We start from the raw sequence: 23,751 nt of genomic DNA, 5'->3' as shown, positions 1-23,751 counted from the left end.
ACAGACATGGTGGCGGGCGATTCGTGGAGCGCAGACGATGACACAGGTGGGTCTCATTAGAGAGAAAGCGGGGGGGGGGGGGGGGCATGGTGATGGGCTGATCAGTGGGGACAAACCAATGACCAGGACACCCAGAGGGCTTAAGCAGTCCCCCAAAAGCAGGCTGTAGCTTTTCTAAAATGAAGGGTGAGTAAACACAGACGTGGAAAAGGGAAAACGTAAAAACAAAAACCAAAGGTGTACCCAGGGCCTGAATCCAGGGCGACATGCATTTACCGGTACATCCTTCACAGCTGCGACTTCCCCATCTGTGGCCTGGTCAGTGGCAAATGCAAATTAGTTGGGAATCACACTGGAGGGACATCACTACTCAGTAGATTCTACCACCCAAGGTCTCCCCCCCCACCCCCATCACTCCTGCCCCGCAGGGAGCCACTCACTGCAGCGGGAGCCCATGTTCTTCCCTCCCTTTGTGGACAGCCAGCTGGCCTCCTCTCTTCGAATGTCATATCCACCTGCCCCCTGGACCCGTGACCCCGCTTCTAGGAAGCAGAACTGTACAGAAATACTAGCAGAAGAGTCTATAGGTATGTGATGTACACAAGGGATTTTACTGGTGCTATTCATTGTTGGGAGAGGCTGAAACAACCCAAATGTCCATCTGTAAGGGAGTTGGTTACGGAAATTATGTGAGTGTGCACAGTGGACCCCATTGTAGCCACTCTGAAGAGGTGATCAAGTCTGATCAATTAATACAGAAGGGCATTTATAGCACACTGAGTGAAGGAAGCAAGACGCAAAGCAATGTGCACGGTGTAACCTGCTGTGTTGTTTCTAATATTTTGCCATTTTATTTTTAAAAATTATTTATTTGGCCATGCAGCCTGTGGGATCTTATTAGTACCTTGGCCAGATTTCAAACCCATAGCCCCTGCATTGGAAGCACAGCAACTTAACTACTGGATCATCAGGGAAGTCCCTGATGTATTCTTGTTGTTGTTGTTAATTTGGCCACGCCACATGGCATGTGGGATCTTAGTTCCCTGACCAGGGGTTGAACCTGTGGCCCCTGCATTGGAAGGATGAAGTCTTAACCTCTGGACCACCAGGAAAGTCCCAAAACTGATACGCTTCTTGTACAAGTTAAAAAAAAAACAACCTAACTCTGGCCACCCCTGCAGCATGAGATTGGGAAAGGAGTCTCTTGTTACTTGGTATGTGTTGATACCTCCCTGGTGGTCCAGTGGTTAAGACTCTATGCTTCCAGTGCGTGGGGCACAGGTTCCATCTCTGGCCAGGGAATGAAGACCACATGCCACATGGTATCAGAGATAAAAATACAAGAACTAGAAATCCTCCCCTATGGAGGAAAACTGTGCCCATGTTTGGTCTTTCCTGTGAATTCTGGCATGTCAGGAAGCTGCTTCACTTACAAAGGCATCTTGGTAAACTCCAACGTTTGAAACAGCCCTATTCCCCAATTCCCGGACCCTCTCAGATTGGGGGCGAGTCCAGGACACCTCAGCCAGTAAGATCTTTCAATGGCTATGCTATAGCCTTTGATCAATGACTCCTCAATGGCAACAGGCAGGGAAGCTGCAAAACCCATGCCTTGCTGTGTGCACCTGTGTGATGTATTTAAATGAACCAGCCTGCTGGGGCTCCCAGACACACTGGCTGCAAAGGAAGTTCTGGGTGTTCCTGTCCCTTTGGCCCCAGGCCTGTAGGGGAAGGCAGGGAAACTACCCACAAGAGGCCAATTAACAAAAAGTCACCCCATCCAGGAAAAAGGCTGGAGCAAGTTCAAAGAATGAAGCCCTAAATCGTGTGCTCTGAGTGTCACCCCCTTCTGCCTTTGGCAGTCGTTGGGGGAGGGGGGAGCATTTACACAAAGTATTCTTGCTTTGTATGCATCCCAGGGCTGAAGGGACATTCATTCCTAAAGAGTTTGGCGGCCCCCACTTCAGGTTTCTGACTCATCTGCCAGAACAGTCCTTGGTGTTCTCTTCCAGATTTTCTCATTCCCACCCTCTAAATGTCTCTTTTCCCCAGCTCATTACTCCAGTAGGATGGCAACCTCTGCCCAATCTAACCAACCAGAAAAAACTCCTGTGGGCTAAAACAGATCCTTAAAGCTACAACTGGGACTTCTCTGTAAATTAGTACATAAACTCTCTAGCTGCATCTCTTTCTCTCCTGAAGGAGAAAAACACTCCCAAGTCAACAGTGTCAAAGGCTGACAAGAATCTCCATCCTCCAGACATAAAAGGGCTCCAGGTCTCGGGCACAGTGTTTACAGATAAGCAAACATCTATGGAAAAGAATAAAGGTACAGCTGTTTATAGAGTGGGAGATAGACGTGACCTTCTGCTGCAATGGTCTTCATGCCCTTCTCTGTTGCTGTGTAAAGTCAAATCATTAGAAGGAGCTTTGCAGGCCATGCATGCATAGGGCCAGGCCACCGAGGTCTGTGAACTTTGTGGTCTGCTCTCGTTACATCAAAGGACGTCAGTGAGGACAGTGCCGAGTGGGCAGTCTGAGTTCAGCAGACTTCAGTCTGATCCCTGCTCCTATGTGGCATTTGTAACAGGGCCAACAATGTTAGTTTTAGGGGTGAAATGAAGGACTGCTCCTAAGGTTTCTAACCCCCTTTCCTGGTGTAAGAATCAAAGGAAGATCTAAATGTCACTCAGACTTGCAAATTAAAGGGTCTAGCCATTCTCTGGTCCAGAGGATTTGCATAATGCCTTCCTTTTATTGCAGATGTTCCTAGCTTCAAAAGACAAGCTATTTCCCTCTCATCATCAAAGTTCTGAATCTTTCCAAAACATAACTGGAGGTACTTTGAGTCCTCGGACATGAGAGACAAGTCTATAATATCAAGAGCATGGGAGCCTCTCTCCTCCAGGGGAGATGGGAGGAGGAAGAACCAGCAGAAGGAAAAACTGTAATGTTTTACTTATGGACATTTTTTGGGTCAAAGTGTAATTTTTCTGAACTGGGCTTAGGCCACGACATGGCCTAAGACCCAGTAGCATGATGGATACTTTGATTGCCAATACGATTCCTAAAACCACTTAGAGACAAAGTGTCCCTGGGTCTCTAGAGATTATTGCAAGGTCCTGATTGCTTAAGGAGATTAAAAAAAAAAAGAAAAAAACACAAAACAAAACTGGCCCAGAAAGTCTCAGTCGGGGTTTAACAATCAGCAGCTGTTACTGTCTGTGCTAACAACTGCATGCTCTAGAGAAGGGAATTTCCTTACCATGACAGTGAAGGGACTGTTGGGAATATCGACGCCCCCAAAGCGCACATAGATGACATAGGTGCCCGGCTTGGCAGCCGTGTAGAAGATGTCATAGGTGCCGTCCTCGTTCTCAATGACATCGGCCTCAGCCTCAGTGCCGTCTGGTGTCAAAACTGTGCAGGTCACTTTGCCCTTCCCAGCGGTCTTGGCATCAACCACAAAGCCCACTTCCTCGCCAGTTTTCACAGTAGAGGCGATTCCAGGCCCTGGAGAAAAGTTTAAGAGGAAAGTATGGGAGCTTAAACCACAGACATCTGCCCTAGAGGCCCAAGAACAAACTGCACATCTTTATTCTATCTGTGAATGAACGTCAGACCCTCAGCTGCTGCTGTGCAAAGGGATGGCCCAGAAGTGCCCCAGGGAAGATGCTTCTCCAGGGAGCATTCTATCCATGACTTATTAACTAAATAAGGAGCATCTGTGAGTTCTGAGTGACAACCGTATATTAAACCTGCTTTACTGGCATTCCAGGGTATGGGGATGAAGGTTGACTTTCATCAGCAAACACATGCTGGGCATTTAAGTGCCAGATACATACAAAGGGGAGCACACCAGTCTCAGCTCTCAAGATGCTCAAAATCTAACTGAGCAGATGGAGGCAGGCTGGACACTACGAATGACAGTTCAGTCTGCAGTGGAAACACCGAGGGAGAACTAAGTCACACAAAAAATAATAATGATAATAACCAGGAATTCCCTAGCAGTCCAGTGGTTAGGATTCCTCACGTTCACTGCCCGGGATGTGGGTCCCATCCCTGTTTGGGGAACTAAGACCCCAAGAGCGTCGTGGTACAACAACAAAAAGCAGTCAATGGTTGTTCTTCAGAGAAGCCTCCTAGGTGAAAGTTTAAAGATACATCCCAGGGTTGCCTCATTGACAGAGGCATTCCTGAGAAAGGGGAATGCTGAAGGATGGGCACTCTAGGCTAAGGAAGACTCACTACCTTCACCTCCAAATGATAACCAGTGTCTGCCTCCCCTCATCTATGGCACCCCTTTACTGATGACCAACAGATCAGGGAGTGCAAGAAGCACGCTGGAAAAAAAAGCCAAAGTGTGGAAGCAACAGGGCGAGATAAGAACATGCTGGGACAGTGAGCAGTAGAGGGAAGATGACAGTCTGGCACTGAATGACAGACTAAGAGGAGGGGCCAAATGAGACCCCAGGCTGAGCAGTCTCCTGCCTCAGCTGGGGGAGGCAGAAGAGCCTGGAAAGCCAGGAGGAAGTCCCTACCTCTTGGGAGTCCCTTAAACAGCAAGAAGATCAAACAAGGCAATCCTAAGGGAAATCAATCCTGACTATTCATTGGAAGGACTGATGCTAAAGTTGAAGCTCCAATACTTTGGCCACCTGATGCGAAGGGCCAACTCGATGGAAAAGACCCTGATGCTGGGAAAGAATGAGGGAAAGAGAAGGGGGTGACAGAGGATGAGACGGTTGGATGGCATCACCAACTCAGTGGACATGAATCTGAGAAAATTCCAGGAAATAGTTAAGGACAGAGAAGCCTGGAGTCTGCGGTCCATGGGGTCACAAAGAGTTGGACACAACTTAGCGACGGAGCAACAACAGGTTACCAAAACGTAATCCAGCTGTCCCTGGAACAGCATAGACCTAACGGGGGCACACTGGCCAGTGTTAGAGAATTTCTCAATTCTGTGGTGGGTGCTGAGCCAATATGAACCATTTATAACCTTGCCAAAGGTCTGGCTTTTACAACCTAAAAGCCCAAAGCATTTCTCCATTCAGAATAAGATGAGAGAAACAGGAAACATCCAGGGTGGACCTCTGTTAAAGTTTTATTTAAAGAGAAGCAAATCTGTTTCTTTTCAGAGAAAGGATTCATGGTTTGAAATCTGCTTGAAGCAGCATCAGAGTTGCCCATGATATTCAAATGGTTGTGCTTAGAAATGGAAGGAACTATGATACTCAAATATTCCTAGAAAATTCCCAAGACACTCAAACATAAGTCCTGAGTATTGAGGAAAAACCTAGGTCCTCTAATGGGTTTCTCTAATGCTGGCCTGAAATGCTCTTGAGTAAATCTCTAAAACTAAACCATCTACTCATGAAAGGCATACATTTGATGTTTTTATTGGAGCTGCCATGACAGTTGAAATCTCAACAAATCACCCACTTCGAAAGTAATTATAATAGTTTCCACGTGCCAGGCACTGTGCTGACCACTTCTCAAGTATGACCTCACCTGATCTCTCTGTAATAGCCCTATGAAAGTCTCTGATCCTTGGAAGAACTTCATGAACTTAAATGTTTTCCAGAAAGGCCTTCCATCTAAGTCTGACTGAGGCTGAGAATAGCTGAACATCTTGCCCTGATCACACAAGAATGAGGTGGCATGCGCTGGCTTTGTGATGCCAAAGTCCTTGAGCTGCACTCACCTGTGGCCAGGCACTTGCTGGCATCACCTGTCTGTGTGGCCCGGATGCGGTAGGGAGACAATGGGATGTCATCCCCGCCGTAGGTGACCCCAATCATATACCGTCCAGTCTTGTCCGGGATGTAAGTGACGGCATACGTGCCATCTTTATTATCGTGGACAATGGCTCTTTTGGGTTTCCCCTCTTGGTCCTGTGGATCACAGAGAAATGCTATTTAGGATGTTGTCATCTAACCATTCAAGAAAAACCTTGACACATTTTGCTCATTAATTAATGTGGGGAAAGAATTTCTGGTTTAATACATTTTGGCAGTGGTGGGAAGCAGAGGGTCACAGCTCTCTTTAACACTGTGATGGACATGGCTAATTTTAGGGACTTTTCTGTCAAAGGAGCAAATAGTTTCTATCTCCAAATCCACTGAAATGTAGGGAGGCAAGGGGGCAGAGGTTCCTGAACGCACACCATCACCTTCACTCCCCCTCTCTCTTTACTAACAGGACCCTAACTCTTAGCTAGGTGTGCTGTTCCCAGAACATGAGATGCCACTTCCTAGTATCCTTGGCCACGAGGTACAGCCATGACTCGTGACAAACTTCCAGCACATGAGAAGAGGGTGGAAGTCTTAGGAGGGACTTCTAAGTGGGCTGCTTAAGAGAGCTGATTGAGTCGGAAGGTCCCTTCTGCCTCTCTCCCTCCTTCTTGCTTGCCCAGTGGGTTGGATGGCCAGCACGCCAGCAGCCTCAGGGTTCATGAGGAGAACTCAGGGACAGAAGCCACGCGCCAGAACAGAGGAGCAGAGAGGTGGAGCCTACTTCTTTCCTAAGCCACACAGCACCCAGGGACTTTACCTGGCCTCCAAACCCCTCTAACTAGAAAAAACTATCACCTGGCCTCCAAACCCCTCTAACTAGAAAGAACTATCAATGTGTTTAGCCACTTTTATTTAGGGGTTTACTGTGATATATAGCAGAACTTAGTCCTAACTAATCCAAAGAGTAATTTTAAACATTCAAAAATTTAAAATGTAGGAGCAGTTATAATAGGGAGCAAAACACATGAGATTCACCAAAAAGTGGTACCTGGAGTTAAACCCTTAGATTTCTTAGGCGAGCATGTTTGTTCCCCTGCACAATTACTGACTCTCCAGTGGGGAAATCTGACATTTTCGTGAGATCAGGAATTGGTTGTTAAAATCTGATTCTTATCCCTGACTGGGAAATGAGATCTTACTAATGCAGTCTGGCTCCAGAAAAATAACTCAAAATTACCGTTATCTGCACAGCAAGCAGGCCTTCCCCAGCATCTCTGGCATCGATGGCAAACTCCACAGGCAGACTGGCAGGCACACCATAGGTACTGAGGCCAGGGCCGCTGGCGGTCACTTTGCTGGCATCGTATGTGGGAAGGACCTTGACCTTAAAGGGACTTGACAGACATATGCACATCCCAAGTCAGTACGGATACACTTCAGTCCAGCTGCATCTGACCTCTCTCACACAAAGAGACCGGGATTGAGTGGGGGGGTTTCTACAGCATTTAGGACTCAAGAGCCTTAAATCCAGAGAAATTTACCACCATGTAAGCATCATATAGCAAATCAGCTTTCCCTTACTGAATTCCATGGGATACCAACTAATATCCAAAATAGTTCAGGAAACATGGTGTTTACCCAAAAACATATAACCCACTTTTGTTTTCCTAACACAATGGTCGCCAAAATGGAAAGAAAAACTATTAAAACTGATGCTTTCATTATTATCCCATCCTCTTATATTCTATATTTTAGTGTGTTTTAGATTATTCAAAACCTATTAATCAAGTATTAATAATACTACAAATGTAACATGATTTATACATTTCCATGGAGCTAGAGCATTGATGAACTAATGCACTTCTTAATTTCAGCTCCTCTTTATGTTAAAGGTGGCTGAAAGGAACAAATGTAAGGGGGCACCAAGAGAGAAGGAGACACCAACACCATGGCTAATGTATTTTAACACTTGTGTAGGGCAAGCAGGTTTTTAGCAATGCTGACTGGATGGATGGATTGATGGAGGGATACTTGGATAGATGGATGGATAGACAGATGGATGCGTGAATACATGGATGGGTAGATGGATACAGGGATAGATACACAGATGGATACATGGATGGGTGGATAGATAGATGGATACATGGATAGATGAATGGATAGAAAGATAGCTAGATGGATAGATACATGGGTAGATGAATAGATGGATAGGCCACCAGAGCAGGGCTAATCATGAGACAGGAGGTTCTGAGATGGACTTGGACCCCTTCTCTAAGGGTCAGGAGCTTACCTACGCGGGATCTCTTCATCCGCGTATTTAACAGACACCATGTAAGGGCCCTCCTGGGATGGGGTGTAGGTCACTGTATGTGTCCCATCACCATTGTCCACCACGTTCACTGGTTCCACCAGGCCTAAAAACAGACGAGAGGGCTGTTGGAACTGTCTGGTCTGCCCTTCACTCTACCCTAGGCTGAGTTCAAAAACTATTACATTCATCCCTGAGAGCTATGGGTTTCCACCGATGAGTAACACACAGGCAAGCAGGCCATAATCAGAGGTCTAAGAAATCACAGGAGACAGGATGGCCAATTCATGGTTGCACAAATGCAACCATGAACCTAAGAGACACCTTTAGCTTTTTGTTGGCTCAAGTACACTCAGTCAGACCGAGAGTATAATTAAGGAGACTGCCTGCACTTGTTGCTGGAGGGTGCATGCTGCAGACATGCTATCCTTTCAAGCTGGCTAGGCATGCTTAGGATGTGGCAATTTCAGTCTACAGCCGAAAGAAGGCCAAAGAATCCAGAACTCCGAACCGCAAAAGGTAACCAATGGGCCGGCCAGTCAAGACTTGTACCCACCTTTGAGCAAAAACCACTATGGCGCCAGCATGTTGGGTGTAGCATGCAGGGCAAGTGAGAGTACATTAAATCATAGTCAAGGCATGCATTAGGTTGATAGATTCTAGATCCCAGTTCTAATCAAGAGTCTCAAGAAATGGTCAACTGAAGGGGAGCCTAATCAAAGCATGCCATACTCATGAAGCAGATGAGGCAGGCCCAAGGCAGTTTCAGAGGCAAGGCCAGCAAGAGGCATTCAGGTTCCATACATCAGAGCAGCAGCCAGTGGGAAAATGCAAACCTGTCTCCATAAAGTCACCCTTCCGGTCACGTTTAAAGAACCCTGAAATGGCTTGCAAGGGGCTGCGCCTTGACCAGGAAATCCTCTGATCAGCTAAAATTAAAAGGCTGTTATTTCGGTGTCCTCTGTAATAGAGGTGGATGTCTAAATAAAGCTTTTCCCTCTTTTTTTCCTCCTCTTCCTCACTCTCTTTCTCTCTCACACACACACATGTACAGAGGTCTTGAAGCTCAGCAAGTCGGTGGAATCAAATTCCAGCCCTATGACTTCATTTCCCCAAAACCACTTCTGCACTGAGCTTCAAAGGGCATAACTTCGTGCTGAACCCCATTAAGGAGAAAGTTCCTCTTCAGAGTAGGAAGCCCTTATTCACCAATTCTGTGAAGCCAAGAACACATCATTGAGGGAAAATCCAGATAACTCAAGAGATGAGGCAGAGAACAGCATATTTTTATATGCTGGGAGAGGAAGTGCGATCACCTACCAAAAAAGGTAAATTTCAACACACATCTGCATTTGTCCCAAAAGGGCCTACTGGCCACACCCAACCCAAATTGCTTTCCAGGCTACAAAAGGGCAGGTCAAACTGCCAAGGAAGCCCATTCCCCAAGAGACCCCTCTCTTGGGAGCTGGGACAATGACAAGGCGGTGTGCCATGCGGGCTAAGTATTGGTCCTTTCCAGAAATCTGGAGTGTGATCCTACATGAGCACCAAGGCAACCTGAAGAAAGTCCCACAAATGTCAAAACACACTTATGCAGTTCCAATAATTTCATATGGGAGAGCCCAAATAGTGCTTGCTTCACATCACTACTTCAGAAAAAATATATACATAAAATTTTAAAAAGACATTTAGGGTTACATTATTAAATGAGGGGAAAGATAGGCTGCTAGAAAAATAACAGGCCTGCCTACTTTTTAAGCATGAACTTCCACTGTTTAGCTAGCACACAGAGCAATAGAGTAATTTAAGAAATTTAAGTTCATGATGAAACTCATAAGCAAACAGCCTGCTCTGGATCAGGCTGCCCCTGTCCTGGGCAGGAGAGCACTGGCAGGAAGGAAGGGTGTGTACCTACCTCGTGGACCCATGACCCTCACTTCCAGAGGGGCCAGGCCAGCCTTGCTGCTGTCCACCGTGAAGGACTGCAAGATGCGAGCTCGGACACCGGAGCCCAGCCCAGGGCCAACGATCTTGACCTTGCTGGGGTCCACAACATCCTTCACAGGAACCCTGAAGGGGCTGCCTAGAAAAGAGGTCACAGGATTCTAAGTACAACCCCCTTAGTGACTGGAGAGTTTGTGTGCACCCAGAACCGCCCTGTTGCCCCACTTAGGCTCTCACTGTATCAGCTCCTTCTGCCTTGCTGTGTGCATCCATGTGCACCTACTATGTGCAGGCATGGTGCCAGGTGCTAGGCCCATAGTACTGAACAGCACTCTAAGATTTAGGTAAACAAGTCACTATACCATCATATGTAACACAGACTGGGGCTGTGTACAAGGTATCAGTAGACTCTGAAGGTAATGAATCCGGACTTGTGCCACAACTAAGGTCAGCTCAGTTCAGTTGCTCTGGCGCAGCCAAATAAGAAAAATAATTTTATTAAAAAAAAAAAAAAAAAAAAGACTATTGAAACTTGCAAAAGGCAGGGAGGTTGAGATTTGAGCAAAACACTAAATACAGAAATAAGAGCTGGGCCAGAACCCTTTAGGGATTCCTCTATCAAGGAAGACCAAGGAAGACCAAGAAAGACCTCCCCAGAGGTCAGCCAGAGACAGGAGCCGCAGTATCCACAGGACCACACCTCAGGTTGTTAAGTCCATCACCACGGAGCCACATTCACCTCTTACAGGAGACCTCAGGCTCCTCGAGACGCCTGGCAAAGTTAATGATGTTAACTGCCATGTAAGTTGAGGTTTCTCTGCTTTGCACCACACAACATTTGTACTTTATAGAATCAAGGGTGGTAAATAACAAAGACCATAGAAAGAACCAAGGCTCTGGCTTTTTTTTTTTTTTTTTCCAATAATAGCCAGGCTTCAATGGCATCTGGTTTTTCGGCTAAGTGAAGTAAAGCAGCTGACCCTGGCAAAGACAAGCACCATGCTCCATGCTGGAAACAAAAAGGAGTTTTGTTTTAGATACAGCTGAGGAATTCAATGCAATGGCAATGAACAAACTTTAAAGCCAATCACCCAGTTAGCCTCCCATGGAAGTGGTCTGAACTTAGCAGGAGAGTAGCCAAGAACCAACAAGGTAACTTAAGATCTAGAGTGGCAGATACCAAGCAATCTATGCCACTCTATTGCTCTGTGATCCAGGCAGACACGACCAATCACAACAGCCTTTCTTCCTGATGCACTCATTCTAGTCAATCTGGTGGTTGAAACAGTCACCACCAACAGACCGCAGCTGGCCCATCAGAGGAAACCAATATGCCACTATGCGTAAGACAGATACCTTGTTTGTGTCACACCAGGAAAAACCATGCTAATATTTAACCAACCAGAATTCCTATGAAAATAAATTAGAACCAGGGTGTTGAATGTTTCATGGCAGAAACTCTGCATTCTCTTCACTGTGAAGCCTGACACTAAGACAACCAACCAATGCCTTATTGAATGATTCTGTCTGGGAAAATTCTGGGGTCTAGAAGTTGGCATTTGGTTCTGGGAGGCAATAGAGCCTGAAAAATGTAAATTAAAAAAAAAAAGAGGCACCGTCTACATCCAATGAGAAAATTACCATCGGGACTCTTGCTGTCGTTATGTTCCATCTCGGCCATTTAAATCTAGCTCGTGAGTCAGCCACAGGGGCCCAACCTCTCATCTGATTCTGCAAGGGGAATTCCAAAGCTGAAGGCATCCAGAAGACCTTCTCAATAAAGTCAAAATAGTTTTGTTGCCATCGAAACCAGGAGATGCTCATCCCCACTGCTGTCTCCCGGTAGGAGTCACCAAGTCATCCCCCTGGCGACAGCCATCCACCCATTCTCAAAGCTCTACTCTCCCATCCCAGGAACTGCACACTTGCAAAGCTCCAAAAGGTCCCCTTGGCTCTGTACTGTCTCGAGCCCAGCTCTCTTTGTAAACACTAGACAAGAAGCTCACAAAAGGTAGGAGCTTTGTCTTGTCCATGGCTGAATTCCCCTTGGCAAGTGATTATAGAAATTAAAAACTCTATACTGAAAGAGCTGTAAGGACAAGTTTGAGGAGAAACGTCATTTTAAATGAATTAAGGCTTCAACGATGGCATCACCGACTCGATGGACATGAGTTTGAGCAAGCTCTGGGGCTAGTGATGGACAGGGAAGCTTGGCATGCTTCAGTCCCTAGGGTTTTGCAGAGTCAGGCACAACTGAGCGACTGAACTGAATTGAAGGCTTCAACAAACACCTGAGTAGAATGAATTTGAGTTGAATGTCAATACTTCCCAATCAGTATGCAAAAGGAGGAGTGACTATGGGTGTGTGTGCATGTTTGCATATGATAACCAGCAAGCAGTCTGGGGACATTCCACCTTCCTGGAAGCCATTCCAGAAATCCAAATGTAGGGCCCTCACCCTGTCCCCTTCCTTGCAGTCTCACCCTGGCTTATGGCCTTCAGAACAAATGACTCACTCAAGGTTTCTCCTGCTCTGACCACACCTGAGACAAGATGTGCTAAGTGGCTCAGCAGTGTCCAACTCTTTGCGACACTACGGATGGTAGCCCACCAGGTTCCTCTGTCCGTGGGATTCTCCAGGCAAGAATACTGGAGTGGGTTGCCATGCCCTCTTCCACAGGATCTTCCCGGCCCAGGGACTGAACCTGCATCTCTAATTTCTCCTGCATTGACAGGTGGGTTCTTTACCCCTAGAGCCACCTGACATAAGCTGAGTAAGAGCAACCCTGGAGTCCATGTCTTGTATCCACACCACACACACTCATCTACCCTTCTGGCTGGGTGCTGGGTGGCAACCACTTCATTGAATAAACAGAACTAGAATCTGTGACCGTTCCTTGGCCGGAGCAGGGAAGTTAGAGAGCTCTTCACTATATAAGTCATTTTTCAAAATGTCTGAAGCATTTATAGCAGTGTTTCTCAGCTACAGGTGACGCTGTTCCCTCACATGTTTATGACATCTGGAGACATTTTTGGTGGTCACAATATGAAACAGAAATACCATGTAATGAACAGGAAATTATTATTAAATTATTCCTATTTTTCACAGTAAGTGTCCATATTTCATCATTAAATAGAAATTTATGTATAAAAATTTGAGTTTGTGTGTCTTTATCAGCTACCAGGACTGTCAAAGGAAGAAAGAAAACAAGATATGTATAAGATGAGTAAGAACTAACCACAAAATAAACTGGAAATTTTCAACTTTGTCAAGAATCAGCTTTTCTTTAAGATCTATGTCCTTCAACATGTGAACAACCATGTTGTTCAGCCAAAACTAAATTTTCAGTCAAAACTCTAAGCCAATGTTTTCTGCCCTATTACTGGTCCTCTTGGGAATTGAAATATTCTTGGAAATGCAGCCTGAAGGAAAATTCTTCCTTTGCAGCCCCTTTACATATCAGACATTTTTTCCTATTCAGAGAGATAAGCTAAATCAAACCTGCTTTCGTGCAAAAATCAGTTCTCCTTTGGGCTCCCCTCAGAAGGACAGCTTACCAGGAATGTGGGCACCTCCGTATGTGATATTCACGTCGTAATCTCCCGGAGCAAAGGGAACGTACTCTGCACTGCAGCTGCCATCTTTGTTGTCTCGGCAGTTTATCTTTGACTCGGACGGTCCCTCCACAGTTATGCCGAGACCCCCAATTCCTGCCCCTCTGCGAAGTGTGAGAAATAAGGCCAAGTTGTACGAGTGGTTCACACCAGTCTGCTTACTGCCAAAATTCATGTAAGTCCCTCTAGAAACTATCCAACCTAGCCAACTGGACTCAACTACTGTGATACCTCTCACAGTGTAATATAAATAAAAACAGCTTTCACCCCTCCTTTCCAACACTTACTCCTCATTTGTTTATCTTATCTAATTGTACTGGCTGGGAATGAAAGGACAGTTCTGGTATGTGACTTGTGACCAGTTTTAATAGGAATATTTCTAATATTTCACTTAACTATGACATCCGCTCTACATTTCTGAATTATCAAGTTAATGAGCTTCTATCTAGGCCTGCTTTGCTCAGCAGTCTTATGACTATTCTCAACAGCTTTTTGGTGCTTTTAAAAGCATACCTGGTCTTCCTCTGTAATATAAGTCTCTACAGAGGAAGATGCCTCACAAATCATGAAATAAAAAGCCTCTTAGAAGTTGGGGGAATGGGTAGTTTGGGAAGATCATGTACACACTGCTATATTTAAAATAGAAAACCAATAAGGACCTATTGTATAGCACACAGAACTCTGTTCAGAGTAATATGGAAGCCTGGATAGAAGGAGGTTTGGGAGAGAATAGGTTCATATATACGTATGGCTGAGTCCCTTTGCTATTCACCTAAAACTAACACAACATTGTTAATCAGCTATACCCCAACACAAAAGAAAAAGTTCAAAAGAAAAAAGGAGTTGGGAACCCATGATACACCTATAAAATGTTTTGAGAACACTTAAAATACCTAGGGCTACTCTCCTTTTACAGAGTCAACACATGAATCCAGGCCTTTGCTTACCTGGTAACCACCGTGAAGACGTTGGGCTTGTTGGTGAAAGCCTCCTTCAATCCAGGTCCTTGAGCTTGAACCCGAGAAGGTTGGCAGCCTTCAGTCACAGCCACTTTAAAGGGACTATTTGGGACAGGCACGTCATCGTAGGTTACCTCCACTACATGGAGGCCTGTTCAATACAACACAGAAAAATTTACTTGCACGAGAGCCACTTGTTTGCAGAAAATAGCACTCTAGCATTCAAGTCTATGTGCTACCTCAAGCTATTCTGAAAGGACAGGTTGAACAAATAGCAATGCTGGTATGATTTGAGTTTAAAAAATACAAACTGTTTATGCTTTTGTTCACTTGGCAATCACATGCCAACCCCATTTCCTAACACACACACAAGGCCTGTCCAAGCAAATATCCCTAAGTTTATTTTCAAGACAGTCATCTTAAACACACCATCTTGATATGACAAAATACCCAGTCACTAATCAAAAGACAAAGAAAAGCCATAAAATAGAAAAGCATTCACAAAAAGTGACTGAAAATATCTACTCCATAATGTCCAGGGACTACATCCACAGGGAATGAGGACATACGCTGCTTATATTTTTTTTATAATTTTATGATTTATCAAAATTTTTAATAATTCCTAATATTAAGAAAGAAACTGGACTTCCTTAGAGGTGCAGTGGATATGAATCTGCCTGCTGATGCAGGGGGCTAGGGTTTGATCTCTGGTCTGGGAAGATTCCACATGCCAAGAAGCAATTAAGCCCGTGTGCCACTACTGAGCCCACGGTCGAGAGTCCGCAGGCCGCAACTACTGAGCCTGTCTGCTCCAACTACTGAAGGCCACATGCCTCTAGCCCATGCTCCTCAACAATGAAGCCACTGCAGTAACAGTAACCCTTGCTCGCCACAATTAGAGAAAGCCCACGCAAAGAAAGCAACGAAGACCCAGGGCAGCAAAACAATAAATAAATTTTAAAAAGAAAGAATCATGTTAAAGAATTGCACAAATGAGCAACATGCCATGACATCACCCCATAACCTGCTCAGATGAGTCTGAGGCTAAAGTCAGCCCAACTGTTGTTACACAACAGAGCCAAAACACCAGGCCCCAAGCAGGCAGACGGCTCTGTTGGGGAGGTAGGTTTCCATGTTCCCCAGTCACTGTGCCCATACTTCTGCTGAGGCAGGCAAAGCACAGGGGGCAGGACTTAGCACCAGTCACCGGGAGAGGCGGTCTAGCACAGCTCTAAGCAAGAGTCATGTTCCAAGAAGACAACTCACCTTTCTCAAAGGGCGTGTATTCCACCTGATAGGTCCCATCAGCATTGTCTGTGACGAAACACTCCGTGGAGGCTCCAGAGGGGTTGGCAATGTGGGCCTTGATGTGGTCGCCTCCGACCTGTGTCAGGGGCCGCGAGTCCACCGTGAAATCGGTGGTGGCTTCACGAAACACATCTGTAGAATAATCACACAGGTAAGAATGTCACCAACTGGGACTTCCCTGGTGCTCCAGTGGCTAAGACTCCAAGCTCCCAGTGCAGGGGCGTACTGGGTTCCAACCCTTGTCAGGGAACTGTATCCCTTGTGGCACAACTAAAGATCTCACATTCTGCATGCTGCCACTAAGACCCAGCACAGCCATACAAATAAATTTTAAAAAATATTTTTAAAAAAGAATGAATATCTTGGACAGAGGCTGTCTCAGCAGTCCAGTGATTAAGAGTCTGAGCTTCTTATTGTAAAGCAATTATCCTCCAATTAAAAAAAAAAAGATTTTGAGTTCCCATGGTAGGAGGCTTGGGCTGGATCCTTGGTCAGGGAACTAAGATCCCACATGTGTGGTGTGGCCAAAAAGGAAAAAGACAAAAAGAATGTAGCTAACACCTCATATTCGGCACCAAACCCTAGAGGCATGGTTCTCGGCACTTTATTCTAGTTTCAGTGAATGCCAAGACAACCAGTTTCTTTGTCTCAGAATCAGGAATATTAATGCCCGCCCCCCAACCTTCAATCTCCCTGGCAAAAGATGATTCTTCCAGGGTAAGCTCCCCAAGTAACAACATAACCACCTGCCCACTTCTTGAGAGAAACGTGAGACTCAGGACAGCTCAAAGGGTAAAGACAGCAAGGGGGGTATCAGCCAGCAGCACATTTAAACCTTTTTCAGGTAAGTGCCAAAAATGCAATATGTTCTGTATCCACATTTGAAAGAAAAAAAAATCATGATCTCTAGCTTTGCCAGAAAGAAAAAAGGCGGGGGACATCTGCTGACAGTGCCGGGATTGTGAAGAAAGGGGGGCTGGGCAGCAGAAACAGCACGCGCTCACCCCTCCGCTCTGGTCTCCTTTGCCACTTGCTGATGCAAAGACCACGGGTGAGTTTTCTGCTACCTGGCCTGATCTCTGCAGACGTTTGAGTTTGCAGCCCTGACATTCTGAGCTTCAGGGGCTGTCCCCTGTTACTTTGGTGGCCTCCTGCTTTTTTCATGAAACCTACCTTTTCCTTCTATTCCTGGCCCAAAGACTTTGACCCTGCTGGTGTCCACGGCGGGCTCCACCTTGACCCTGGTGGGGAAGTGCGGCACCAGCTCCCCACTGTACTTCATGGTCAGCGTGTACATGCCGGCAGTCAGGGGCACATAGGTCACCGCGTAGGTACCATCTTTGTTGTTCTCGATACAGACTTCGGCTTTTGCCCCTGAGTCCGAGACAGCTTCCAGGCCCAGGGTCCCTGGCCCGGCTTCTGAACAGTCCACGCTGAGCAGCCCGGCCTCGCCCACCTTCCCGTGCTCAAGGCCCGGGCCAGACGCCAAGACTTTGGAGGGGTCAAAGGGCATTTCAATGTCAGCTTTGAAGGGAGAGCCAGGTATGTGGACTTCTTCAAAGAGAATGTTGACGAAGTACTCCCCGGGCTTTGTCGGGAGGTAGGAGACGGAGCAGGTCCCATCGCCGTTGTCCGAGCATTCAATTTTGGCCTCGCACGGGCCTTCCACGGTTAGGCCGAGACCTCCAGTTCCAGCTCCTTTGGTGTCGATAGTGAACTCGGCAGGCTTGCCCACAAGACCACCTCTGAGGCCAGGACCATGGGCCTTCACCTGTTTGAACACAGAATAAGTCAGACTTGGCTTTATGCTGGTGTCGGCCACTCAGCAAGCCCTGCTTTCAACAGCCAAGCCTGCACTCAGCACTCAACTGCCCTTGGATGAAGTCGTCCTTCTCCCTGGGGACTAATGTGTCACACTCGCTCACCCACAGTGCCAAGTTACAGCCAATTTCATTCAGTGGATGCTGAAACGGCTGACAAAGGGAGACGTGACTGTGAACCCACTCAGCGCAGATGGGCCCAGCAAAGGCGTGGTCCCCTCGGTCCTGCCAGCCTCGCCTCCCGTGCCGGAGCTGGACACCTAACATCCAGTCCAGCAAACGCACTCCAGTTTCCTGGGCTGAGCACTCACTGAATGGCTTTCATGGATTTCACTGTGGCTTTAGCTGTTACACCTCCCTCAACAAATTCAACATAATAAAAAACTAAACTATAATGGTGAATACATGTCATTATATGCTTGCCCAAACCCATAGACTATATAATACCAAGAGTAAACCCTAACATAAACTACAGACTTTGGGTCACTATGATGTTCGCATAGATTCATCCACTCTAACAGCTGTAGCAGCCTGGGGAGGATGACCAGGGTGACCCTGGGGAGGTTACATATGTGGGGCGAGGGGAATCTCTGTGCTACCCTCTCAATATTACCATGAACCTAAAATTGCTCTAAAGAATAAAGCCAGATTTAAAAAAGAAAAGAAGAACATTAAAAAAAAATGCTTTTAAAAGAAGGAGCGAATGGGGCTTTCATGTGAGATTCAACAAACGAGACACTTTTATAGGATTCATGCCATGCAGGACACTGGAAATACTTTGGAACCTTTGACTCAGGGCCACAAGGAAGAAATGATAATGAGAAGAATCTACTTTTCTTTGTATTAGCCAAGTTTCATTATCATAGCTTGTGTAGGATGAGCTCACTGCATGTGCCAGACGCCGGACTGAGGCCTCCACACCCACCATCTGACCTCACCCTGAAGGCCCACTTTACAGGGAGTACCATTATAATGCTGATAAGTGAAGGACAGGAGTCCCTCAGCACAGCTTCACAGCCAGAGCGCGACTAGGGCCAGGAGCAGGACGAGGACCCAACTTCGCACAGGACCCTTCACGCTGGATTACAGGAGACAGGGCTACTATCAGTCACTGAGAACTGACTTATGGGCTTGTTTTCTTTTTTGTTAATTGTTTTAGTGCAGTTTAATTTAATGGGCATTGTCTTTTTTTTGGTGGTGGTGGGGGGGGCATGCAGTATCTTAGTTCCCTGACCATGGATTGAACCTGCACCCCCTACATTGAGGGCAAAAAGTCTTAACCCCTGGGCCACCACGAAAAACCTAGAACTGCTTTTGACTACAAAACAATTTTCTAAGGGTTTTCACCAAGCGGAACTGAAGAAGGACTATTACCTCTGCTAAGAGATGACACGATCTAGAACAGAAATGAAAAACTGACCTTGCTGGGATCAGGTGGCAGCGAGGCCTCCACCATGTAAGGGCTTCCGGGCACAGGATGTCCGTCATAGGTCAAATCGATGGCGTACAGCCCTTCCTCCCGGGGGATGAACTTGGCTGTGCTGTTCTCCCGGCCTGCCACGGGTGCCAGCAGACACGGCACGACCTTCCTTGAGGGGCTTAGGATCGTCACGTCCAGCTTCCCCTGGCCTCCTGCTCCCCTGGTGTCCACGGCGAACTCCTGGTCCTTCCCAACTTCAACTCCTACAAAGAGAAACAAGCCAGAGGGATGAGCTGACCCTGCAGGAAAACACTGCTGAGAGCAGAGATGGTTCCTTAGACACAGAATGTTTTCTCAGCTTCTGCAACAAACGTTGGTTGACTCAGGATGAGAGGCAAGACTGAATATGAATAATCAGCATTCTAGCCTCGATAATAACCAGTACAAGAAGGTGAGGTAACCACTGATGGTAATGACAGTCATCATTCACTGAATGCATTTTATATACCAGGCATGAGGACAGCATATCATCTCTCTTAATTTTCATCACAACCCTGCAATGTATTAGTAACCAAAGGATTTAACAGATAGGGAAACTGAGACCTGGTGGGGCAGGGGGTGTGAAGTGAGTTGTCTGGAGTACCTATCTCACAGCCCACAAAGCTGGGACACTGATCTAAATTGACTTGGCCCCAGGATCTGCAGTAAGTTATAACCTGCCTCTGTTGCCGCTTCTCTGCCCACTTTCATTATTAACTTTGCATCAAAACACTCTCAGAAGCCAATGTTTTATTTACTGGTTCTTGGCAGCAAATTCCATTCTACAGCCAAAGAAGGCAGAAGTCACAGAGCTGGCCAACGCAGAGGCACTGAAGCAAGTCCTGAGAAGTGACTCTCTGTACTGTGCTGATACTTGAAAAGTATTTGCAAAGCAGGGCCACAGAACACCCATGCGTTCCATTTGACAATAACAAGGAAGGGACTTTGAATCAAAACAAAGGCACTGGGAGCCCAGGGCCCCTAGCACAACCCAGGGAAGTCCTGACTGGGGCAACACAGGGCATGCCAAGATGAATGGTATCAAGCCACAAACAAAGAGGCCTCAGAGAGCCACATCCCTCATTCTCATCCTAGTCTGAGTCAAAATCCTCAGGGTCTTGGAGAAAGGAGTACCAAGGGGACACGTGAAGGATTAGACAGTGGCTGTTCCCCAGGGACAAAGTGAAGTCGCTCAGTCGTGTCCGACTCTTTGTGACCCCGTGGACTGTAGCCCACCAGGCTCCTCCGTCCATGGGATTCTCCAGGCAAGAATACTGGAGTGGGGTGCTATTTCCTTCTCCAGAGGACAAAGCTCTTGCTTCAGAGCCCCTGGATCTGGGAGCTGGCCTCACTCACAATTTGTACATTTGGGTCACAGCACCCTGAAGGTGCTCTCCAAGCATTCTCCCAAAACCTGGAGAAACCCTCATAAGCACAAGAATGCTGTCCTATGGGTGTATAGGGAGCCCCACGTGACCCCGAAACTAGGAAAACACATGCCACTGAAATGCAGCCAGGCTGTGGCTACACCGACAAAAGGATCGAGGTATGAAAGTTCTTCAAGATACACTGATGCAAAAAGGGAAGCTGAAGACATGCAGACATCTCAGGGCAACTTTAGTGCTAAGTAAATGTTGCTACACATTTTCTGTTGGCAGTTAGGTACAGATGCATCAGGCGGCCAAAGTATTGGAGCTTCAGCTTCAATATTAGTCCTTCCAATGAACACCAAGGACTGATCTCCTTTAGGATGGACTGGTTGGATCTCCTTGCAGTCCAAGGGACTCTCAAGAGTCTTCTCCAATACCACAGTTCAAAAGCATCACTTCTTCAGCGCTCAGTTTTCTTTATAGTCCAATACTCACATCCATACATGACCACTGGAAAAACCATAGCCTTGACTAGACGGACCTTTGTGGACAAAGTAATGTCTCAGCTTTTTAATATGCTGTCTAAGTTGGTCATAACTTGCCTTCCAAGGAGTAAGTGTCTTTTAATTTCATGGCTGCAATCACCATCTGCAGTGATTTTGGAGCCCAGAAAAATAAAGTCAGCCACTGTTTCCCCATCTATTTGCCATGAAGTGATGGGACTGGATGCCATGATCTTAGTTTTCTGAATGTTGAGCTTTAAGCCAACTTTTTCACTCTCTTTCACTTTCACCAAGAGGCTCTTTAGTTCTTCTTCACTTTCTGCCATAAGGGTGGTGTTATCTGCATATCTGAGGTTATTGATATTTCTCCCAGCAATCTTGATTCCAGCGTGTGCTTCCTCCAGCCCAGCGTTTCTCATGATGTACTCTATGATCATGTGTTAAACTTGAGAAGCTGAGTGAGCAGCATATCAGTGCCTCTATTATGCTATTCTCTTTACTTTATCATTGATTCATGGAGTTTCATTGAGTGAAATGAGCTTGTACTAATAAGATCCCTAACAAACTAAAGGAACATCTGGATGGGAATAGGGAGATCCATCATAGTTGTGGTAGTTGTGGTTTCTGGGAATTGGTTTTTACGCTCGACTGTTGACCCTAAGGTGGATTCAGTCGTCAAGAACAGTTGGTACAATAGACATTCACCGGAAAGTGGCCTGCCTCCAATTCTCCTTGTCATGAAAACCTTCCCTGTGAAGCCAGCAGTTACTGAGGGCTGCCTCTGAGTCAGCTCCTGAATTACTGGCTCATTTAATTCTCACAATAGGCCTGTGAGTCTTCTTCACCCACCTCCACTGAACAAAGGAGAAAAGGGAGGCTTAGTGAGGTGAAGGGACAGGCAGGGTCACAGAGCTACTCCACAGCACGGCCCTAATTCAATCGGGAGTCTGCTTGACTGCAGTCTCATATGGCAGAATTTGCTCCTCTGCGAATTGTCTTTGAAGGGACTCTGACTGCTCTTCAGTGACCCGTCTCCCCCTCCACTCCTGACATACTTACTGTTTTCCAGTCCATTAATTTTTATCCTGCTCAGATCCAGCGGAGCAGCCACACCCACGGTGAATGGGCTTTTGGGGATAGGGTCGCCACCGTATGTAACCAGAACCTGCATGTTGCCCTGGAACAAGAGAGAAAACCAAGGACACGTGTGGGTACCAACAGACTCACTTGATGTTTCAACCTGCCTTCCAGGATTTTCATTCTTCCCAGAGATGCAGGGTATATAACCCCAGCAGATTTAGAACGTATCTCAGATATATCTAAGTTTTTAGCCCCATGGCAAGAATGACATAGTCATCAGCCAAAAAAAAAAAAAAATCAACTATCAACAAGAGGGACAGCTTCAAGAGTACACCACTGAGCTGTGCTTTTAAGCATTTCCTCAGTTCCATCTGAGAATGGTGCTAAGAGGTGGTCACCATTTTTCCAGGAAATAAAACTACAGCTCAGGGAGGTGAACTCACTTGTCCTAAGTGTGAGCCAGGCCTGACACCTGTGGCAGCTGAACCTGAATCCCCGATGCTCTGCCACACAAGCTCCTCATCGAACTCACACCCAGCCCAGCCAAGGGCAAGGCAGGGGTTGCCTGGGGACCTCTAACTGAACAAAATCTTCCTTTCCCATGGCCCGGGATTTCAGGCCACTACGCTGCAAAAAACGAATTTGCAAGAGTTCGCCTGGGGCTGTTCTAAGATCCCCTGCACAGTATGGAAACTCCCACATCAATGTCAAGGAGAGAAGAGTTGCCAGTGAGAAGGCGGACTGTGCCTATGGGTTCAGCAGGCACCCCGCCAGCAGTACTGTGGCCGAGGAGGCACGGCCCGTCCTGGCCCACTCACTGCTGGCTTCCTCTCGTCATGGTCGGCTGAGTGCCTCCATCCACACCAAGGCCCCATGAAAACCCACAGCTGTCTCAGTGGATTAAGGTTGTCCTCACCCTCAAACATCTGGGTATCACGTTAGAGAACGTGGGAGGGGAAGAAGCAAGGGGGAAGGAAGGATGAATTGCCAGAGGGCTCGCTGGAATTCAGCCCCCAATGAAAACTGTCGCGGATGGAGTTTTGAAAGGGTGTAGCTTTTGACTTATGGAATATTTTCTTATATTCCTTTTGTAATAAAGAAGCAGGGAAAAGCCAAGATAAAAATGAGGTGCCTCTATGAAAGAGGGAGTACTGACTTTCTAGGATGTATTCTGCACAAAACCACAGGGTCCGCTGCCCCAAGAGTGTCACATCTCAAGGCTCCCCTGGTGGTCGAGTGGCTAAGACTCTGCGCTCCCAATGCAAGGGGCCTGGGTTTGATCCTTGGTCAAGGAACTAGATTCCCATATGCCTCAACTAAGAGTTCTCAGGCTGCAATAAGGATCCTGCATGCCACAACTAGGGATTCCCTGGAGGCTCAGTGGTGAAGAATCCACCTACCAATGAAGGAGACGTGGGTCCCATCCCTGGGTTGGGAAGATCCCCTGGAGAAGGAAATGGCAACTCACTCCAATATTCTTGCTTGGGACATCCCATGGACAGAGGACCCTCACGGGCTACAGTCTACAGCGTCACAGAGTCAAACACGACTTTGTGACTAAACAACGAAGACCCAGCACAACCAAAAATAAATAAAATATATACATATATATATTACTAATAGGGCGTTGGGTCCAAAAGTCCTTTC

The 23,751-nt window shown here is 46.6% G+C and overlaps 1 protein-coding gene across 8 annotated transcripts in view; it reads right to left on the bottom strand.

Moving 5' to 3' along the window:
• The window catches only part of FLNB (filamin B), a 138,194-nt gene that overhangs the window by 27,609 nt on the left and 86,834 nt on the right, over positions 1 to 23,751 (bottom strand). For 2 of the 8 annotated variants that reach the window (XM_040246476.1, XM_040246479.1), the window contains exons 19-30: positions 22,084 to 22,201; positions 19,113 to 19,375; positions 17,046 to 17,643; positions 15,831 to 16,004; positions 14,553 to 14,715; positions 13,549 to 13,709; positions 9,962 to 10,129; positions 8,883 to 8,975; positions 8,029 to 8,152; positions 6,976 to 7,132; positions 5,708 to 5,897; positions 3,266 to 3,513 (exon numbers count right to left, since the gene is read on the bottom strand). In XM_040246476.1, coding sequence (XP_040102410.1) covers positions 3,266 to 3,513; positions 5,708 to 5,897; positions 6,976 to 7,132; positions 8,029 to 8,152; positions 8,883 to 8,975; positions 9,962 to 10,129; positions 13,549 to 13,709; positions 14,553 to 14,715; positions 15,831 to 16,004; positions 17,046 to 17,643; positions 19,113 to 19,375; positions 22,084 to 22,201 — 2,457 coding nt within the window. Of the gene's footprint in view, positions 1 to 243; positions 316 to 3,265; positions 3,514 to 5,707; positions 5,898 to 6,975; positions 7,133 to 8,028; positions 8,153 to 8,882; positions 8,976 to 9,961; positions 10,130 to 13,548; positions 13,710 to 14,552; positions 14,716 to 15,830; positions 16,005 to 17,045; positions 17,644 to 19,112; positions 19,376 to 22,083; positions 22,202 to 23,751 lie in introns of all 8 variants that reach the window. The other 6 variants (XM_040246477.1, XM_040246480.1, XM_040246478.1 and 3 more) reach the window with 5 other exon arrangements.

This window comes from Oryx dammah, unplaced genomic scaffold, assembly GCF_014754425.2.
Source record: "Oryx dammah isolate SB20612 unplaced genomic scaffold, SCBI_Odam_1.1 HiC_scaffold_9, whole genome shotgun sequence".
NCBI lineage: Eukaryota > Metazoa > Chordata > Mammalia > Artiodactyla > Bovidae > Oryx > Oryx dammah.
Note: the sequence above shows the minus strand (reverse complement) of the source record. Positions and strands in the feature narration are given on the sequence as shown.